The sequence below is a fragment of the Apis laboriosa genome, unplaced genomic scaffold (assembly GCF_014066325.1).
Source record: "Apis laboriosa isolate Shangri-la unplaced genomic scaffold, ASM1406632v1 scaffold125_cov141, whole genome shotgun sequence".
NCBI lineage: Eukaryota > Metazoa > Arthropoda > Insecta > Hymenoptera > Apidae > Apis > Apis laboriosa.
This window is the reverse complement of record NW_025221145.1, coordinates 1,844,575-1,861,387: the sequence shown is the minus strand read 5'-3', so window position 1 is coordinate 1,861,387 and position 16,813 is coordinate 1,844,575. Positions and strand designations below refer to the sequence as shown.

At 23.1% G+C, this 16,813-nt stretch overlaps 5 protein-coding genes and 1 long non-coding RNA gene across 9 annotated transcripts; 2 read left to right on the top strand and 4 right to left on the bottom strand.

The window, feature by feature from the left end:
- Positions 1-443: 443 nt before the first annotated feature.
- Positions 444-1,455, bottom strand: LOC122720338 (UDP-N-acetylglucosamine transferase subunit ALG13 homolog). Its single transcript, XM_043946968.1, has 3 exons — positions 1,322-1,455; positions 1,040-1,156; positions 444-887 (listed from the first exon to the last, which is right to left on the bottom strand). The coding sequence occupies exons 2-3, from the start codon at positions 1,130-1,132 to the stop codon at positions 468-470; spliced, it is 513 nt and encodes a 170-aa protein (XP_043802903.1). The 5' UTR covers positions 1,133-1,156; positions 1,322-1,455; the 3' UTR covers positions 444-467.
- A 33-nt stretch (positions 1,456-1,488) lies between these two features.
- LOC122720336 (RNA 3'-terminal phosphate cyclase-like protein) lies at positions 1,489-3,396 on the top strand. 3 transcript variants are annotated; one of them, XM_043946965.1, is made up of 8 exons: positions 1,489-1,776; positions 1,883-2,122; positions 2,200-2,366; positions 2,441-2,510; positions 2,580-2,615; positions 2,687-2,837; positions 2,953-3,057; positions 3,139-3,396. In XM_043946965.1, the coding sequence occupies exons 1-8, from the start codon at positions 1,635-1,637 to the stop codon at positions 3,281-3,283; spliced, it is 1,056 nt and encodes a 351-aa protein (XP_043802900.1). In that variant the 5' UTR covers positions 1,489-1,634; the 3' UTR covers positions 3,284-3,396. The 3 variants fall into 3 exon arrangements, with proteins under 3 accessions (XP_043802900.1, XP_043802899.1, XP_043802901.1); XM_043946964.1 differs by having other exon boundaries at positions 2,441-2,615; positions 3,139-3,391; XM_043946966.1 differs by having other exon boundaries at positions 2,441-2,615; positions 2,967-3,057; positions 3,139-3,273.
- On the bottom strand, positions 3,352-5,195 carry LOC122720335 (tRNA-specific adenosine deaminase 1). Its single transcript, XM_043946963.1, has 3 exons — positions 4,519-5,195; positions 4,151-4,402; positions 3,352-3,737 (listed from the first exon to the last, which is right to left on the bottom strand). The coding sequence occupies exons 1-3, from the start codon at positions 5,193-5,195 to the stop codon at positions 3,458-3,460; spliced, it is 1,209 nt and encodes a 402-aa protein (XP_043802898.1). The 3' UTR covers positions 3,352-3,457.
- Positions 5,196-5,225: 30 nt separating this feature from the next.
- On the bottom strand, positions 5,226-6,941 carry LOC122720337 (glyoxal reductase-like). The gene is made up of 6 exons (XM_043946967.1): positions 6,775-6,941; positions 6,503-6,583; positions 6,282-6,389; positions 5,926-6,212; positions 5,638-5,839; positions 5,226-5,365 (listed from the first exon to the last, which is right to left on the bottom strand). The coding sequence occupies exons 1-6, from the start codon at positions 6,833-6,835 to the stop codon at positions 5,226-5,228; spliced, it is 879 nt and encodes a 292-aa protein (XP_043802902.1). The 5' UTR covers positions 6,836-6,941.
- A 959-nt stretch (positions 6,942-7,900) lies between these two features.
- On the top strand, positions 7,901-9,752 carry LOC122720314 (trafficking protein particle complex subunit 12). Its single transcript, XM_043946937.1, has one exon. It carries the CDS (start codon positions 8,130-8,132, stop codon positions 9,702-9,704), a length of 1,575 nt encoding a protein of 524 aa, XP_043802872.1. The 5' UTR covers positions 7,901-8,129; the 3' UTR covers positions 9,705-9,752.
- A 4,631-nt stretch (positions 9,753-14,383) lies between these two features.
- On the bottom strand, positions 14,384-16,802 carry LOC122720303. Of its 2 annotated transcripts, none has more exons than XR_006347743.1 (2): positions 14,513-16,802; positions 14,384-14,447 (listed from the first exon to the last, which is right to left on the bottom strand). It is a non-coding gene; the product is annotated as an uncharacterized LOC122720303 (long non-coding RNA). The 2 variants fall into 2 exon arrangements; XR_006347742.1 differs by having other exon boundaries at positions 14,517-16,802.
- Between the last annotated feature and the right edge of the window lie 11 nt (positions 16,803-16,813).

The following is a 16,813-nucleotide window of genomic DNA, read 5'->3' as shown; positions in this document are numbered from 1 at the left end:
ATTGATGTGCAAACTAACTTGTTTACTTTACTCCTAAAAAAAAGTCATGCAAAAAAATATGAACATTTATTGAAAAATTAAATTTATTTTACTACTGTACAGTATTTAGAAAATATTTTTAATGCTATAGCTTTTATTTTAACAATTAGCAACCATCCAAAGATCATATAAAAGATACCTAACAATAACTGCCACTATTCTTCGTTACCATTTTTCTTAACCAGAAATTATAAATTTTTCTATGCTATTACACTATAATTTTAAGAAACAGTTATTTAAGCAATTCTTACTATATTGTTGTAAATTATATTAAAAGTATATCTGTTATAACTATAAAACTGTTATATATCTATATTGTAAAACATTAAAATCTTAAATATATTGAATGAAATCAATTAGTTCTTTAATAATTTTTTAAATTTTATTTATTATAAATAAAAGATAACATTAATTTTTTAAATATTTTTTTAGAATGAAAATCCCATTATTTTATCTATAAGTTTAGCAATATGTTTACTTTTATAATTAACAAATGGTTTTAATTCAGCAAAATTCATAATTTGTATAGTATCTAATAAAGTTTCACAAGTACAATAATATAAATGCTTATTCTTGTAGAGTTCTTCAGCTAACTCTAATTGATGATTGTCCATCAAACTTTGATTTGCAACTACAATTAAATTTTTTTTACTTTCTGAAGCATCTAAGATACTTCCTGCTCCTGCATGACTTATAATTAAATCAGTATTTTCTATGTATTTAGTTATATTTGCATTTAAATTGAAATATTCAATATTAATAAAACCACAACGGGGAATACAGTTTGGTATAAATAATGTTTTACCAATTTGTAAAATAATTTCATTATATCCTTTTGATGATAAGATCTAAAATAATAAATTTTGTAATTTATTATTAATTTAATATCTTAATATATTAATTTTATAATATATATTTAAAACATCTCTTTAAAATAATGTTTAAATATTTTTAAAGAGATAATAATAATAAGATTTTTTAAAAACTTGTATTTTTTTACCTCTAAAACTTCTGAACTAAGAACTGTCTTAATTAATTCATCAAATTTCGTAGTGCCAACAGTAACAAATATTTTTTTCTTTATTAATGTCATTTTAAATATTTAGAAATACTAAAACTTAACACATTAATTAAAATAAATTATTAAACATATTATTAACATATTATTTCATATTATTGTTTATAAAACTACATAAAGAACATATTGAAATTTAACAAAAATATTTTGTCAAAGTTTATTCGATCCATATAAAGTTATCAAATATAAAATATAACTACTAACATCGAGAATATATAATAGTCAATATAATAGTCGTGATATCTTCTTATTTTCGTCAATTTAAGAAAATGAGAAAAATGAATAGAGAAATAACGATACTAAGCTGTTATTATCGCATTGTCGTTATTGCATTATATATACATTATTCCCCCACTTATTAGAGCGTTTTTTATAGTTCTCCCACACTCTATTCTCAAACATTATGAGCAGCCATTTTGTTTAAATATTTAAATAATAGTTCTTAGCAACATTAATATCATCATATAATTCCAATACATTATTTTATTTATTTTGTTTACTGCAAATTTGATAAAGTATGCCAGCTAAAATAAAAAATAATGTTTTAATATATGAAGGTTGTAATTATTTACGATATCGTTTATTATTATCAACATTATCAGGTAAACCTGTACGAATTATAAATATTCGAATTAAAGATGACAATCCAGGACTTAAAGGTTAGTTTAAACATATCTTTCAAAAAATATCCAAAAACTAAAATAAATTTGTTTATTAATATTAATATTTATATGTAATTTATATATGCACATGTTTATATTTTAGAGTATGAAGTCAATTTTATTCGTTTATTGGATAAAATTACAAACGGATCAAGAATAGAATTAAATGAAACAGGAACTAATTTGTACTATAATCCTGGATTATTGTATGGTGGTGAATTTGAGCATGATTGTAATATACAACGAGGTATTGGTTATTATTTAGAAGGAATTATGATATTAGCTCCATTTTGTAAAAATACTGTAAATGTAAAACTTAAAGGAATTACAAATAATACAATAGGTAAATAATATTTTTTGAACTTTTAATTTCAGAATATTAACATTGTATTAATATAATTGTATGATTTAATTTTTAAGATCCATCTGTAGATAGAATTAAAGCATCTGCTATACCTATATTAAAAAAATTTATATCAAGTGATAATGAAATTATCTTTACTATTAATAAAAGAGGAGCTGCACCTTTAGGTGGTGGAGAAATTAAATTTAAATGTCCTATTAGTCGTAATCTTAAAAGTATTCAAGTTAGTAATTATAAATATAAATTACATTTCTTCATTAGAATATTAATTTAAAAACAATAAAAATACATTTATAGCTTCAAAATAGTGGAATGGTAAAAAGAATAAGAGGTACTGCATGTAGTATACGTGTGTCTCCTGCTATTGGTAATAGAATTGTCGAGTCTGTTAAATGTGTATTATTAAAATTTTTACCAGATGTCTATATTTATACAGATCATTGTAAAGGTGCTTCAAGTGGAAAATCACCAGGTATACATATAAAATTTTTTCTAATTTATATTTTTTAAATTAAATATTTCAAATGTTTATAAATATAATAGGTTTTGGAGTGAGTTTATCAGCTGAAACAACTTCTGAAGTTGTTTTTGGCGGAGAAGCATTTTCACCTCTAATGTCAACAGGTTCTTTGCCATGTGTACCAGAAGATATTGGTAAAGAAGCAGCTATGAAATTAATTGATGAAATTTATAGGTAAAGAAAATAACTAATAAAATAACATTTTTATGTTATATATATTTTTATATTAAAAAATATATAAATTAATTAATTAATTAAAGAAGCTATTACATAAATTTAATAATTGTAGAAATGGTTGTGTAGATTCACCTTTTCAAGCTATGACTGCAATGTTTATGGCATTGGGTAAGAAAGATGTTTCTAAAATTGTAACAGGTCCTTTAACACCATCAATGTAAGTAGTTATTTTATAAACGAATTTATTTTAAAAAGAAAACTTATATTATAAAGCTGATGCATAATATTATTCCCACAGGATACAATTTTTAAGGGATTTAAAAGACTTTTTTGGAGTCATCTTTAAAATTGAACCATTTAAAGAAGATGATGAAATATTAGAACAAGTTGTTTTAACTTGCATAGGTGTAGGATATACTAATATAAGTAAACGTACTTTGTAAAATATTGTACTTATTTTTTTGTTATATATCAATTTTATAATTGAAATTTATAAATCATATAAATATATATATATATATTTGTGTATAAATTTTATATAATATTTTTATATAATTTTATTAATTTTACATTAAATTATATGTTAATTTTTTTATTTATACAAAATTTAAAATATTTTATAATACAAATGTTTGTAACTGAATTGGTTTAGAAGGCCAATCATGAAAAAATTCTGATTTTAATGTATTCCATAAACTTTGATAATTTTTAGACCATTTTTTACAATCTAAATAAGTAATTTTTTTAGGATGTCTTATATTACAATCAGAATGTTGATATTTATCACAAGTTCGTAAAAAAGTTTCAAAAAGTGCGCGTCTGCTTATGAGTAAATTGCTACCCTTTTTTTTTTTCGTAGCTCCTTGTTTTCTACCTTCAACTGCTATTTCAGTATCACTAAAAATAAAAAATTATTAAAACTATTTTAATATTAATGTTAATTTAAAAAGTAAAAAGAGATAAATAAGATGCTATATTATATATTTATAAGACACTTATAGATCTATAAAATCTATTCTAAAGACTAAAATAAAAAAGTTAATATACAAAGTGTCAATAGCTAAGATTTAAATTATTTTTTTTTATTATTTATTTATATATTATTTATTTTATAAGCAATTTAAGTTTGAATTAGATAAAATATTTTGTTATGAAACTTAAATTGCTTATAATTTAATAGTAAGCCTCGACTGATATTTTTATTATATCAATTAAAAAAATATTTTTGTATTTATTTTGCTCTCTAGAATCTATTATTCAACAAAAATATTACAAATATATTAACATCCTATATAAATACTAAAAATTACCGATTTCTTACAGCACACCATATTATACTAGATGGACATGGATTTTTTCTTTCAGAATTCTTTTGCTGTTTAAAAAAAAGTTTACTTTGTATAATTTTTAATTTGTATATTTCTGAATTGAATCGTTTATACAATCCACGTTCCATTGCTTCCAGAGAAAAAGGGGAATTACCTCCCACTACAATAGTTTCCAATTTTATTGGAGGTATCAGTATTGATAAAAATGACCCTTGTATTCCAAGTAAATTCCATCTAAAATCAATATATAAAAAATTATTATATTTCTATATTATTCCAAATTTATTATTTCAAAATTATCATATATTATACATTCAAAATAAATTATAATTTTATATAATTTTATTTACTTTGCTATTTTGTCTGAACAAGACAAACTAAGAGTAGGATTTCCTCGTCCCGGTTTAGTTCGTAATGGTCCAACTACATGGTAATTTACTCCAGGTAAATGAAGATCTTGATATTTTTCAGATTTAACACATTTTGCACCTGTTCTATATATATCTTTAATTATTTGTTTTTTTTTTTCATTGATATTAGATTTTATTTCTATTTCGATATTATGATTATATTTCTTAATTTTTATTGGAGGTGCATTATCTTCTTCTTTTAAAAATATAGAGCAATCTCCACAAGGAGTTTGACTTGTAAAAAAATGAAATGATATGCCATCATTTATCTTAATCTTTTTTTTATCGTCTATTATAAAGACATTATTTTTAACACCACTAAGTAAAAAATCAATTTGTTCATATAAATATCTTAAAAAGGCACGTCTAACAAGAATTTCTGCATGTGAATCATTTAATCTACATCCTTCTTCATATAATTTTGTATTCATTAAATCTATTTTTCCTAAGCATTTTGTTCCTGTAGCAAGAGCTACTAGGGAAAGTGTACCATCCTTTTTTAATAATACTATACCTGATAATACAGTCCATTCTTTTTGTGATGGTTTACCATTCTTACCAAGTTTATTGTATTTTTCTAAACAAAGTTGTGCAACCTTATCTGCAAAATCTTCCATATTTTTTATTTTATTTATTTTTCAATTGATTTAACACACATTAGAAGGATCCCAAGCATATTTGACTTGAGGTAAAGAAAATAAAATATTCATGCTCTCTTCATCAATTAAAAAATCTAATTGAATATTATCTTTTATATGTTCTTTATTTACAGCTTTAGGAATAACACCTATAATAATATTATATTATATTATATTATATTATATTATATATTATATTATATTATATTATATTATATTATATTATATTATATATCATATTATATTATATTATATTATATATCATATTATATTATATTATATTATATATCATATTATATTATATTATATATCATATTATATTATATTATATATTATATTATATTATATTATATTATATATTATATTACATTATATTAAATAATATGTATTAGAAATAAAAAAAAAAAGATAAATTATTTACCAATTCCTTGTTGTAAAGCCCAATTTAATAACAATCGCGCTGATGATACATTAAGTTGGGAAGCTATTTTTAATACAATTGGATTTCTTAAAAGATTAATATTGCCACTAGTTCCTAAAGAGGAATATGCTTGTATATGAATTCCTTTTTCATTGCAATATTTTATTAATTCTTCTTGACGATAATGTGGATGCAATTCAACCTATGATAAAAATTTTAATAAATATAAAAACAATAATGAATAATAAAATAATGAATGTAGATTAACTGTAAATGCAATTAACTTACCTGATTAACTGCTGGTAGTATATCTTTACAATTTTGTAATAATTCTTGTAGATGTTTAATTGTAAAATTAGATACACCTATAGATCTTATAAAACCTTGTTTTTTTAAATCCACTAACTTACTCCAAGTTTTTGCTCTTAAACTTGGATTATTTGTTGAAGTTTCTGGTATACGAGTTGCTCCTGGCCAATGAATCAAATACAAATCAATGTATGTAGTATTGAATGCTTTCAGAGATTTCTGCACACATTGTTCTATTCCCTTTGGATCACCATTTACACTTGGTGCTATTATTTAAATATATTTATAATTATATTAATCATATATATTTATCAAATATATTTATCAATACTTACGAAGCTTAGTTGTAATAAAAATATCACTTCTTTGAAGATTATATTTTGGTAATAAATTTTTTAAAGCATAGCCAATGTCTTCTTCATTTCGATATCCTACAGCTGTATCTATAATATAATATATAAAAAAATGATAGATTTCTATTATATAACAAAAATTAATATATATTCTTTTACGAATATATTAATAATTCACTTATACATATTTACTATATACATACCAATAGAACGAAAACCAACATTTAAACTTTCATCCACTACTTCATATACTAATTCTTTTCCTTGAATTTTATATGTTCCAACTAAAATAAAAATTTAATATTTTATTATAATAAATTACATTTTTTGAAAAGTATTTTTATTATTATTTTAATATTTTTTTTGATGTATTATTATATTATTATATTAATATGCATAGCATATTATATAATTTAAAGATTAATTTAAAATAATATGTATACATTATAAATTTATTATATTTTAATAAACTCACATCCAATTAGAGGCATATCATAACCACTTGAAAGACAAACATTTTTCACAATGTTGGTCATAATATTATTAATTTATTTTGTTAATATTTTATATCTGTATATTATTTATCAATATGCTATTCTATATATAATATCTATATCTATATATATATATTTATACATATACGCATAAATATAATAATATCATTATTATTTTTTTACAATGTCATCTTTCATAAAAAATATTAATTAAAAGGAAATTATGATTAAATTTTATTTTAGGATACCAAAAATTGGTATGTTAACTTTTTTTGTATTTTCTAATAATTTTTATTTTATTAATTAATTATTTTATCCAAAAAATAATTTTAAGTTTAGGAATCTATTAGTTTAAAATTATTATTATATCATATAAAATTAATGATTTTAATCACATCTGATAAGTAATATGATACTATATTAATTTGTATTTATTTATACACCAGTTTATTCAATGAGCGGAATTATTTGTATGTAGATGACGATCATATAGATCCATTAAATAATATCTTTAATGTATTGAGTTCATAGGATAGATTTTTTTCCAATCGCTAATATTGCCAATGATTATTATTTTGATAAATTATTTTTATTCCAATATCGAATCATTGAACAATCGTTGCAATACACGTCATTATATATATATATCATACGGACAAATCATAAAACAAAACAGGCATATTACATCTATACAATCAAATGTGATTTATTATGCTTAAATCACTTTTATGCGAATAGCGATTCCGCTTATTGTGTATGAATTATGAACAAATCAACATAGTATCTTAGTAATTTATTAATCTTCATATTATATTATATTTCTATATATTATTATTAATCTTAGTAACCTATCAAATACGTTTAAAATTATTAACTTTATATAGGAATAATTTTTCAACAAATAGTTTTCTAAAATTTTTGGATACTATTAATTAAAAACTATAATATAAATATAAAGATATAAAAGAAGATACAAAAAAATTTTAATCTTTTATCATCTTTTATCCCAAAATAAAGTTTTACTAAATTATTTCTATTATAATATTTAATTAATTTTATTTTATAATTGAATACATACAATTATAATTTATATAATAATTTTATTAATTATATATAGTATATAAAGTTAGCATATAATTAATACAAAGTTAATAGTGATAATACTTAGTACTGCGATCTATATTACATTGTATGTACATATATTTTATTCATGATAAAATATTTCAATCTGATTTTGACAGTTAAGCTTTTTTTCACATTTTGATATTTATAAAATTTTATAAACCATATAATTATAAATGTATATAAATCAAGTAAAAATAAAATAAAATATAGAATGGCTGAAGAAAATGAATCTTCGACACGACAAAAATCTGAAAATACTGGAGAGGTTATAAAAGAAATAGAGGCTGATATTAGCCGCTATTTTGAAAATGCATCTCGCACAATTTTTGACGAGATTGTGTCACCTAAAAAAGAAGACTTTTTTAATATACGAAGAACTTCTGAAAGTAGAATTCCAGATTTTGAATTACTCACAGATCAGTCAAATGAATTTTTAAAAAGCAATTCATTACTCGATGATGAACGACTCGATCACAGTGGCACAAATGATGTACACAGAGATGTATGGATACCTTCTGAACAAACAAGAAAAATTCTACGAAGTATTGCTACATCAACTGCTGGGACTAATTCTCTTGATAGAGAGAATTTGACAATGCCAGGTCTTGCAGTACAAGGAGATATGCCAAATTTAATAAAAAGTACTGTTGTGCGATTTCTAGGTGAAGATGAAAATATACAAAGGCATGTACTTACTGCTTCTGATGTAACTCAAGATGAACGTGGTTTAAGGACATTAATACAAGCTGGTTGTTATAAAGCAGCAATAAATTTATCAGGAAGATTATTAGCAGTATATGCTCAAGGATTTGGCAAAATAAATCAACCTAGTAAACATTCTCCACATTCTTTACAACTATGGTATACAAGGCTAGCTCTTTTGACTAAACTTAAGCAAATTGATATTTTAGAAAATGAATCAAAACCATTTGGTAATTTAGATAAACCAGACATGTATTTTACATTTTATCCTGAACTTTATGGTACTAGACCAGGTTCTATGGCTTCTTTTTCTTTTAGATTACTTTTAGCTGAAATTCCAATGTATTGTGGTAAAGCAAAACAAGCATTGGATAATCTTTTTAAACTTCTGTCAATAGCGAATCAAATTATAACTAATTTTAATGCTGGATTTAATGGAGATGGATCCCATATTAAAATCAATTGCGCAGAACAAGAAGATGCTATACGATTATGGAAAGCCAGAAGATCTAGAATTCTTATATCTGTTACTAACTGTGCAGTTAGCATGAAAAATTATGTATTAAGCATAAATATTTTAGAAAAACTTTGTGAATCTGCAGATTGGACATCTGAACAAATGGATGCATTAAAAGCTAGTATAGGTAGATTACATCTATTTTTGGGAGATGTTTCAGCAGCAGAAAAATTTCTAATTAATTTACACAAAAAAGATAATAATCTAACTGTTCGAGAATTAACAGATAGAGGATTATTAGCAGTAGCTCATAATTCTTTTCAAGAAGCATATAAATGTTTTCAAGCAGCAGAAGCATTGGATCCATCAAATATCGCATTAATTAATAATATGGCTGTTTGTCTTTTATATACAGGCCAGTTAAAAGCTGCAGTTCATTTATATGAAAGCATGATAACAAGAAATCCTGTAAAAAGTTTACAAGAACCTATATTGTTAAATATATGTACATCATATGAATTACATACTATTCATTGTAAACAACCGAAATTACATTTGCTAAATCAATTAAACAGATATAAAGGAGATTCTGTAGATATACAATGCCTAAAACTTCCTTTAAATTAAAATTATTTTGTTTATCTATAATATATAATCAGGCTAGAAATAAAATTTTTAATTTTTTATTTAATTATGAAAATGTATAAATTTTAATAATAAAATAAAAATTGATTTCAATTGTATTCTTAAAAATTTAATATTAGTTAATTTTTATTTTTTATTATCATTTATTACTTTCTTTCGATGAATTAATCTATAAAATTATAAAATTTATCAAATTGAATTCTCATCTATGATTTCATTTTGAATTATAGATGAAAAATTTATTATTCTATTGATATTTATAAATAAAATATGTAAAAATGCCATTCTATATATATTGTCTACTATATTTCGGAATAAATATATTCAAAATATTTGTGAATAAATATATATATTTTAAACATGAATTCATATTCAATTTAAATTATATACGAAATAAAATGCATTTATATCAAATTTGATTTTATAAGAAAAAGATAATATTATATGATATAATTGAAATATTACTTTTTATTTATTTATTTTCTAAACTTAATGACAAGCAATTTTTTTAGAATTAGAATAGAATTTTTCAGATTCAGCATACGTAAAATTCTATTCCCAAACAAGAAAACTTAATTGATATATTTTATATTGAATTTATATACTACTTTTGTAACATCTATTTTTTGCATAAACAGATCAAATTTGTAGAAAAAATGTGAACTATAATTAATTTTCTTCTATATTATTCTATATATAAAATATTCCAAAAATATGGAAATTGGAATTTGTTATTGGTCAATGATTCTTCTATATTATTAAGAAAGATACATTGTATCAAGAAACGCTGAAAATTATAGAATATCTTATAGTTTTGTCACGAAATATGTACATAATACAGTGTAATATTATAAAAAAGTTATAGTATATATAATAAAATGAACAAAAATTGTAGCAAATATGCTATATTTTTTTCTTCTTTTAATTAAAAATAAATTACTAAATATTCCAAATAAATTTTTATGTATTTTGTATTTGTTATTACGTTTATATAATATTTACTATTTATTTATAATTTTTTCAGAAATAAAGTTTTGTTAAAGGTTTAAAAATTTAGATTCGCTGAATAATATTTTAAAAAATTCTTTTTCTAAATATTTTGCATTTTGCCGATAACAACAAATAAAATTGAATAGAAAAAAATAGCGGATAAAGAAGAAAAAGGAATGAGAATGAAAATAGAAAGTCTAAAAGAGCTTACATATCGACGAAGCAATAGTAACACAAAAATTGTTTTATTTTTATTAATGAAAATGTTATTATTATATTAATAAGATTTTTTTTATTAAAATGAGATCAAATACAATATAATTTGTTTCATACTCATTTAATTAATAAAAAATTATACATATGTGTATATATGTATGTATATATAATACATTAATCTTTTGAAATTAAATTAAGAATGTTCGATACAACTTAACAAATTAAAGATATTATAAACTAGATCAAAATTTTTTGAAATAACATGAAATATGTAAGGATTTTATAACGGTTTATAATGCCAGATATAACATTAAAATTTTAACAATAATTCCATAGATTAATTGATTAATCTACAATTTTTTACAAAATATATTCATAAAATAATTTTTTAAAACTAATTTAAAATTCGCACATAAATGTTGAAGCAATAAGAATATCATTAATTTAATTTATTATTAAAAGTTAAATTAGCCAATAATTTTATTATAATTTTATTAACTACATTACTTTATTAAATATATTAATTCGCATATTACAATTATCACATGCAAATTGAATTTCAAACATATTATTTCTTTAAATCGCTTTATATTTGTTACAGAAAATCATATCATAAATTCTGTTAATTGATTAAAGCGATACTGAACAATAAATAGGTAAAAAATATTTCATTATTTGAAAATAATCAATTTAATTTAATTAGATAACTAGTTGTTACTATTCAATAGCTATAAAATTTTTAATAAATAGATTCTCTAAATTCTTTTATCCTATCAACAATCATGAACGTAAAAAAAAAACAGTAAGTAAGAAAAAAAATTCACAAATCCAATCAACCAATTTTTATGATAATATTTTAAGAAAATCCTTCAAATATATTAGTAAAATTTTTATGAACAAAAAATTGAAAATAAAAATCTCTCGTCGTTGCATTGGTATTAATATTTTATTGATATGAAGATCATAAAAATCTTGCCAATTAATTCTTTTCTTTTGATTCTTCCTTTCTAATTCTTTCTAATCTTTCTATATTTCTAATTTTTTAAATAAAATTTGAAATATATTATAAAGGATTTTATTTTGAGCAATTTTTTGCTTTATAATATAATAATTAGCGATCAATTTTAATTTTTTGCAAAAAACTTTCAATACTATTATATTAAATTTTTCCTATGTATCACAACTTTATATTCGTATCACAACTTTATATTCGTATCACAACTTCTCAATTGTTTGCATAAACATATAATAAATATCATTATATTTAACGTGCCATTTATGCTACAGAATCCGGATCCGAAATGCGAAAATAAAATATAAAACAACTTTTGATCGAAATTAATTTGAACAAACAACAATGACCGAAGTTAATTTTCTCATTGTATATTATGTATATAAAAAATCTTAGAAAAGATTCCATTCAAATCCATAAGGAAATAAATTTTCGATAAATTTCTTTATTATACATACATATTTGTATATCGTTATCAGTCGTCCCAAGTGACAATTACATATTATAATGCATATAAATAATCATGAATGCTCTTGTAAATAGAATTCAATATAACTTTTTGTGAATAAGTCAAAAATTAAAACCAATCTCTAATTATGTATAAAAACATATATATTTGAAAAAATTGTTTAAAATAAAGTTTTTTATAACATATTTTGAAGACAAGTTGATCTAAATTTTTAAAGAAATTTAAAAAGGAATCATTATCGTATCATTCGCTTACATGTTGAAGGAAAATATTCTCTCTCCTCCTATGGCAGAGATAAATGATTAATAATTAACAGATAAATTCTTACGAATAATTTTTATTATAGTATTTGATTTTAATCGATTATTTCTTTTATTTTAGATTACGATTCCATTATAATATATTCAAATGAATAGAAATTTAATTATTATATTATTATATCTAAATATTATTATTATATTTAAATAGATAGTTAATATTTAACATGTTAAGATATAAGGAGTATGGAACAAAAAATGTAACACTGATGTCAAAGTAAAATAGCCTTTATTACATCGTGAAACGAGGACAATTTAATGAACGTTCAACAATTGCTAGAATTCTCTCTTTCTTTCGTCCTTTCAAACACACAGACATACACATTCTTTCACTATTCTATCATTCTCCTTTCATGCGCATCATTTAATCATTTACACTTTATCTCACATCTTTTTTCTTTTTTTCGTTTCTTTACCTTTATTTGTTTTCACACTGACATAGCTAACATGCTCGTAATGTTTTTCGAGAATAATGCATTACAGGACACATACTTTGTCATGTCAAACAACCTCGTTCGATTTATGTATACGCATAATTAATCCTCATATCCTGTCTCTTTCGTCCATTCATTTTTCTTCATAGTTTAAGGATTTTTGACGATTCTAACATTATTTTGTTTTGTTATTCTCTGTTTCTTTCTTTCATGTTGCTTATCATTTTTTTCTATTAGATAATAAATCAATAGCATACACCATTCAGATCGATTCCAAAACTGCACTCTCTCTCCCTGCAGAAAAAAGGCACGAACTGGCGGAAAAGTCGGCCTAACTGTATAATATTTTCATTTTATTTATTATGGATGGAACTTCGTCACAATACATTATTTTTAATTTCATTTCTTTTCTCTGCTGCTTCTTTCCGCAGTGTGTAACAGATTCGGCTCCGCTTTTATTTCAGCCGAATTCATCGATTCGTGCTTTGAAAGTTCGCCGCGTAGTGCGCGCAGTGTTCGATCCTTTTGAAAATTCATTTCTCTTCATCCTTCAATACATATATTTTCAACTCTTTTTTCTTTTTTTTTAAAATTGTTTCTCTATTTTAAATGCCCATTATCAACGATCAAACTTTTAAAAGAAGATCGCTTTATTTAGAATAATATATTTTTTTAACATTAATTAGCGATTTACAAGATATACTCCTTCTCCAAAAAGTGACTATCATATAAAAATTGATTTTAAATTAAATAATTATTTTGTATTAAATATACTTATTGTTTTTGTGATATATTGTAACATAAACTATTAAAAATAAATAATTCGAAATTAAAATAATTATAATTTTTTCAATAAAATTTCATTATAATTTAAAATTCAAATATTATAGCACAATTATGTTTTAAACTGTTTTGCAACCGCTCGCTTCAATAATACGAGATCATTTCACCCGGAGAAGGCACTGCATCCACTACGCAGCTGGAACCTCGGGTTTTTTTTTATTATTTTTTCCCCAACATTCTCTCTAGTATCTATCGTATTACGTTTCATTGTTATTCACAGTATATTCGCATCGCTATTCGTGGCGACTAAATGTAAACTTACGAATGTATTATCTATATACATACACGCTATAACGTGTATACACATATACGCATACATACACATTCTTTGTATCCATGGCGTATATGTGCAGGCTTGTATTTAGCTTTATTCTTTTTTCCACACTTACGATTTTTATATATATATATATATACTATTGTATTAATGCTTATGCTCTCTAATCTCTAAAAAGAAACGGTATTATTATTGTCCTGCCATATTTTTTCCGAGTATTTCTTGGTGTACATACATACAATACACGCACACACGCACGATTCTGATGCTTATGTAACGTAGTTATGGAAAGCTCGATAGCATAACCACCAGTGTTCGTCGATTATAGTTTAAAGCAAACATTTTATTATTCCCGCGCGCTTTTTGTATAAAAAAAATCACAAAACATTCTTATGAAATTCATAGAACACCTTTGTCATGAATAGAATACACATTTCTACTGATATTAAAATGTTTTTTATATTATAATTATACGAAGAATCTCTACTGTATTTATATAGTTTATGGTACTATTTATTCGTTCTATATTTATTGTCCATGATAGAGAAAACAAATGATCAATAGATGGGGGAAGCATCGCGGGAATAATGTTACTTTCAACGAGAGAATTCTTTTCGAGATCGAATTATTGAATTATTGAATATGTTATTTCGGTAACTAGGCAAGCTCGGTCGTTCACGGAAGGCATCGTACGGTGCTCATTTTTTAAATCGTTGCATCAACAATCATTAACAATTTTTTTTTCTTGTATTTATCTCTTCGCTTTCTCATTTCGTTTGTTTCATGTTTATACGAGTATTTTTTTTTTTTTTTTTTTTTTTTTTTTTTTTTTTTTTTTTTTTTTTTTTTTTGTTTAGGAAGTAACGGAGACATAATCGATGCCGATGAGCGAAAGCTGGCAAAATTACACTGTAGTCTGTGTGTTATTTAATAATACGTACATACATACATCGAGGCGAGCAGGTTGCAAATACTCTCGAATCAGAGCAAATATTTCTATCTTTTTATATCTATATTTATATATTTATATATTTATATATATAATTTTTTTATTCTTTTAGTCACTTATACGTATGTAATATTGTCTTCGTAAATTTCCTGCTTTTCCTTCCTGATGTCCTAACCCGTTGGTCGTGAAAGTACAGAATTGAGGTTTTTTCAAGTGTGAAAATAAGAATAATCAAATTAATAGCAAAACTTAACACGAAATAAATTTTTATATAAAATTATAGAAAGTAAAAATATTTAAGGAATGCCGGTAAATTAATATATATCAAACGATTAAAAAATTGTTATAAAGAAATCGTACAAACAAAAACAAGTCAATGAAAATAAAGAACGTAGCATAATGATGAGAAATAACGGAGAAAAATAACAAAGAGATTGCACAGGAACGTTAAATCGTTTACGATCGAGTTTCGAAAACTAGAAAATAAAAATAGAAGATTCTCGCGTATCTGTACCGGCCGAGGAACAGACTCGTCGCGGGTTCACAGATCCGCGGCGATCGATTAGTACTATATATATATATATAATATATCGTGTCATAATATTATAATAATATAAAAATATATTTCTTAACTATTAACACTATAATAAATGAGTATTATAAGCATCATATCTGGATTTTTTTTATCGTAGTACGGACACGATGCCTGTCGCGGATAACCGGAGCTTTTAGACGCGGAGGAAATGCAACGGTGGCACCCCGTTCGAACACGACACTATTTTTTTGGCGCGACTCTTTAAACATTACATTCTTTGCCGTGTATCTCCGAATAATTCATCGTTTCTTTTTATCAATTTTTATCAATAACAATATATATATTTATATAATATAATATAATATATATATATCACTTGTCACTCGTGGTACGTGTAAATAAAAAGAGGCATAAACCGTTATAAAATACAATTCTCGAGTATTATCGATCTGTAGATTATATATATAATATATATATATACCGCTTACCTACGCGTCCGAACGAATAAAATCATAAAAATGTTGTAATAATAATTTTTTTCTGTTTTAATAGTACAGTATTGGAAGCATTTAATATTATACTTAGAGTTTATGATCGGGGCCCGGATCTCGGTGAAGGGATTTTTTCGTTTTTCTTTATAACATTTTTTTTTTTTTTTTTTTTTTTTTTTAATTTTTTATTGCGAGGTTCTCGATGCCATTTTCCTTTCAGATGTCTGAAAATGATCAGCTCATCTATCGAAATCTCTGATGACATAACGGACTTCGACAAAAAGTACGAGAGGCCATAGTGATGTTTTATGATTTATGAATAATTAAAAAGCATGTTTCTCACGGAAAAGGTATTTTTGTTTTTATCTTCCTAGGGTGTGAAACATATTTCATTTCTAAATCGTTTTTCTTCATATGTATGATAATACGTGGAGATTCAAATATTAAATATAATGATGTTATATTTTTTAAATTAATTCTGTATATCTTTCTTTATGAAAAGATATGTAATATTTAATAGTTTAAAACTTAAGTTATCGTACTTCAATAATTCAAAAAAAA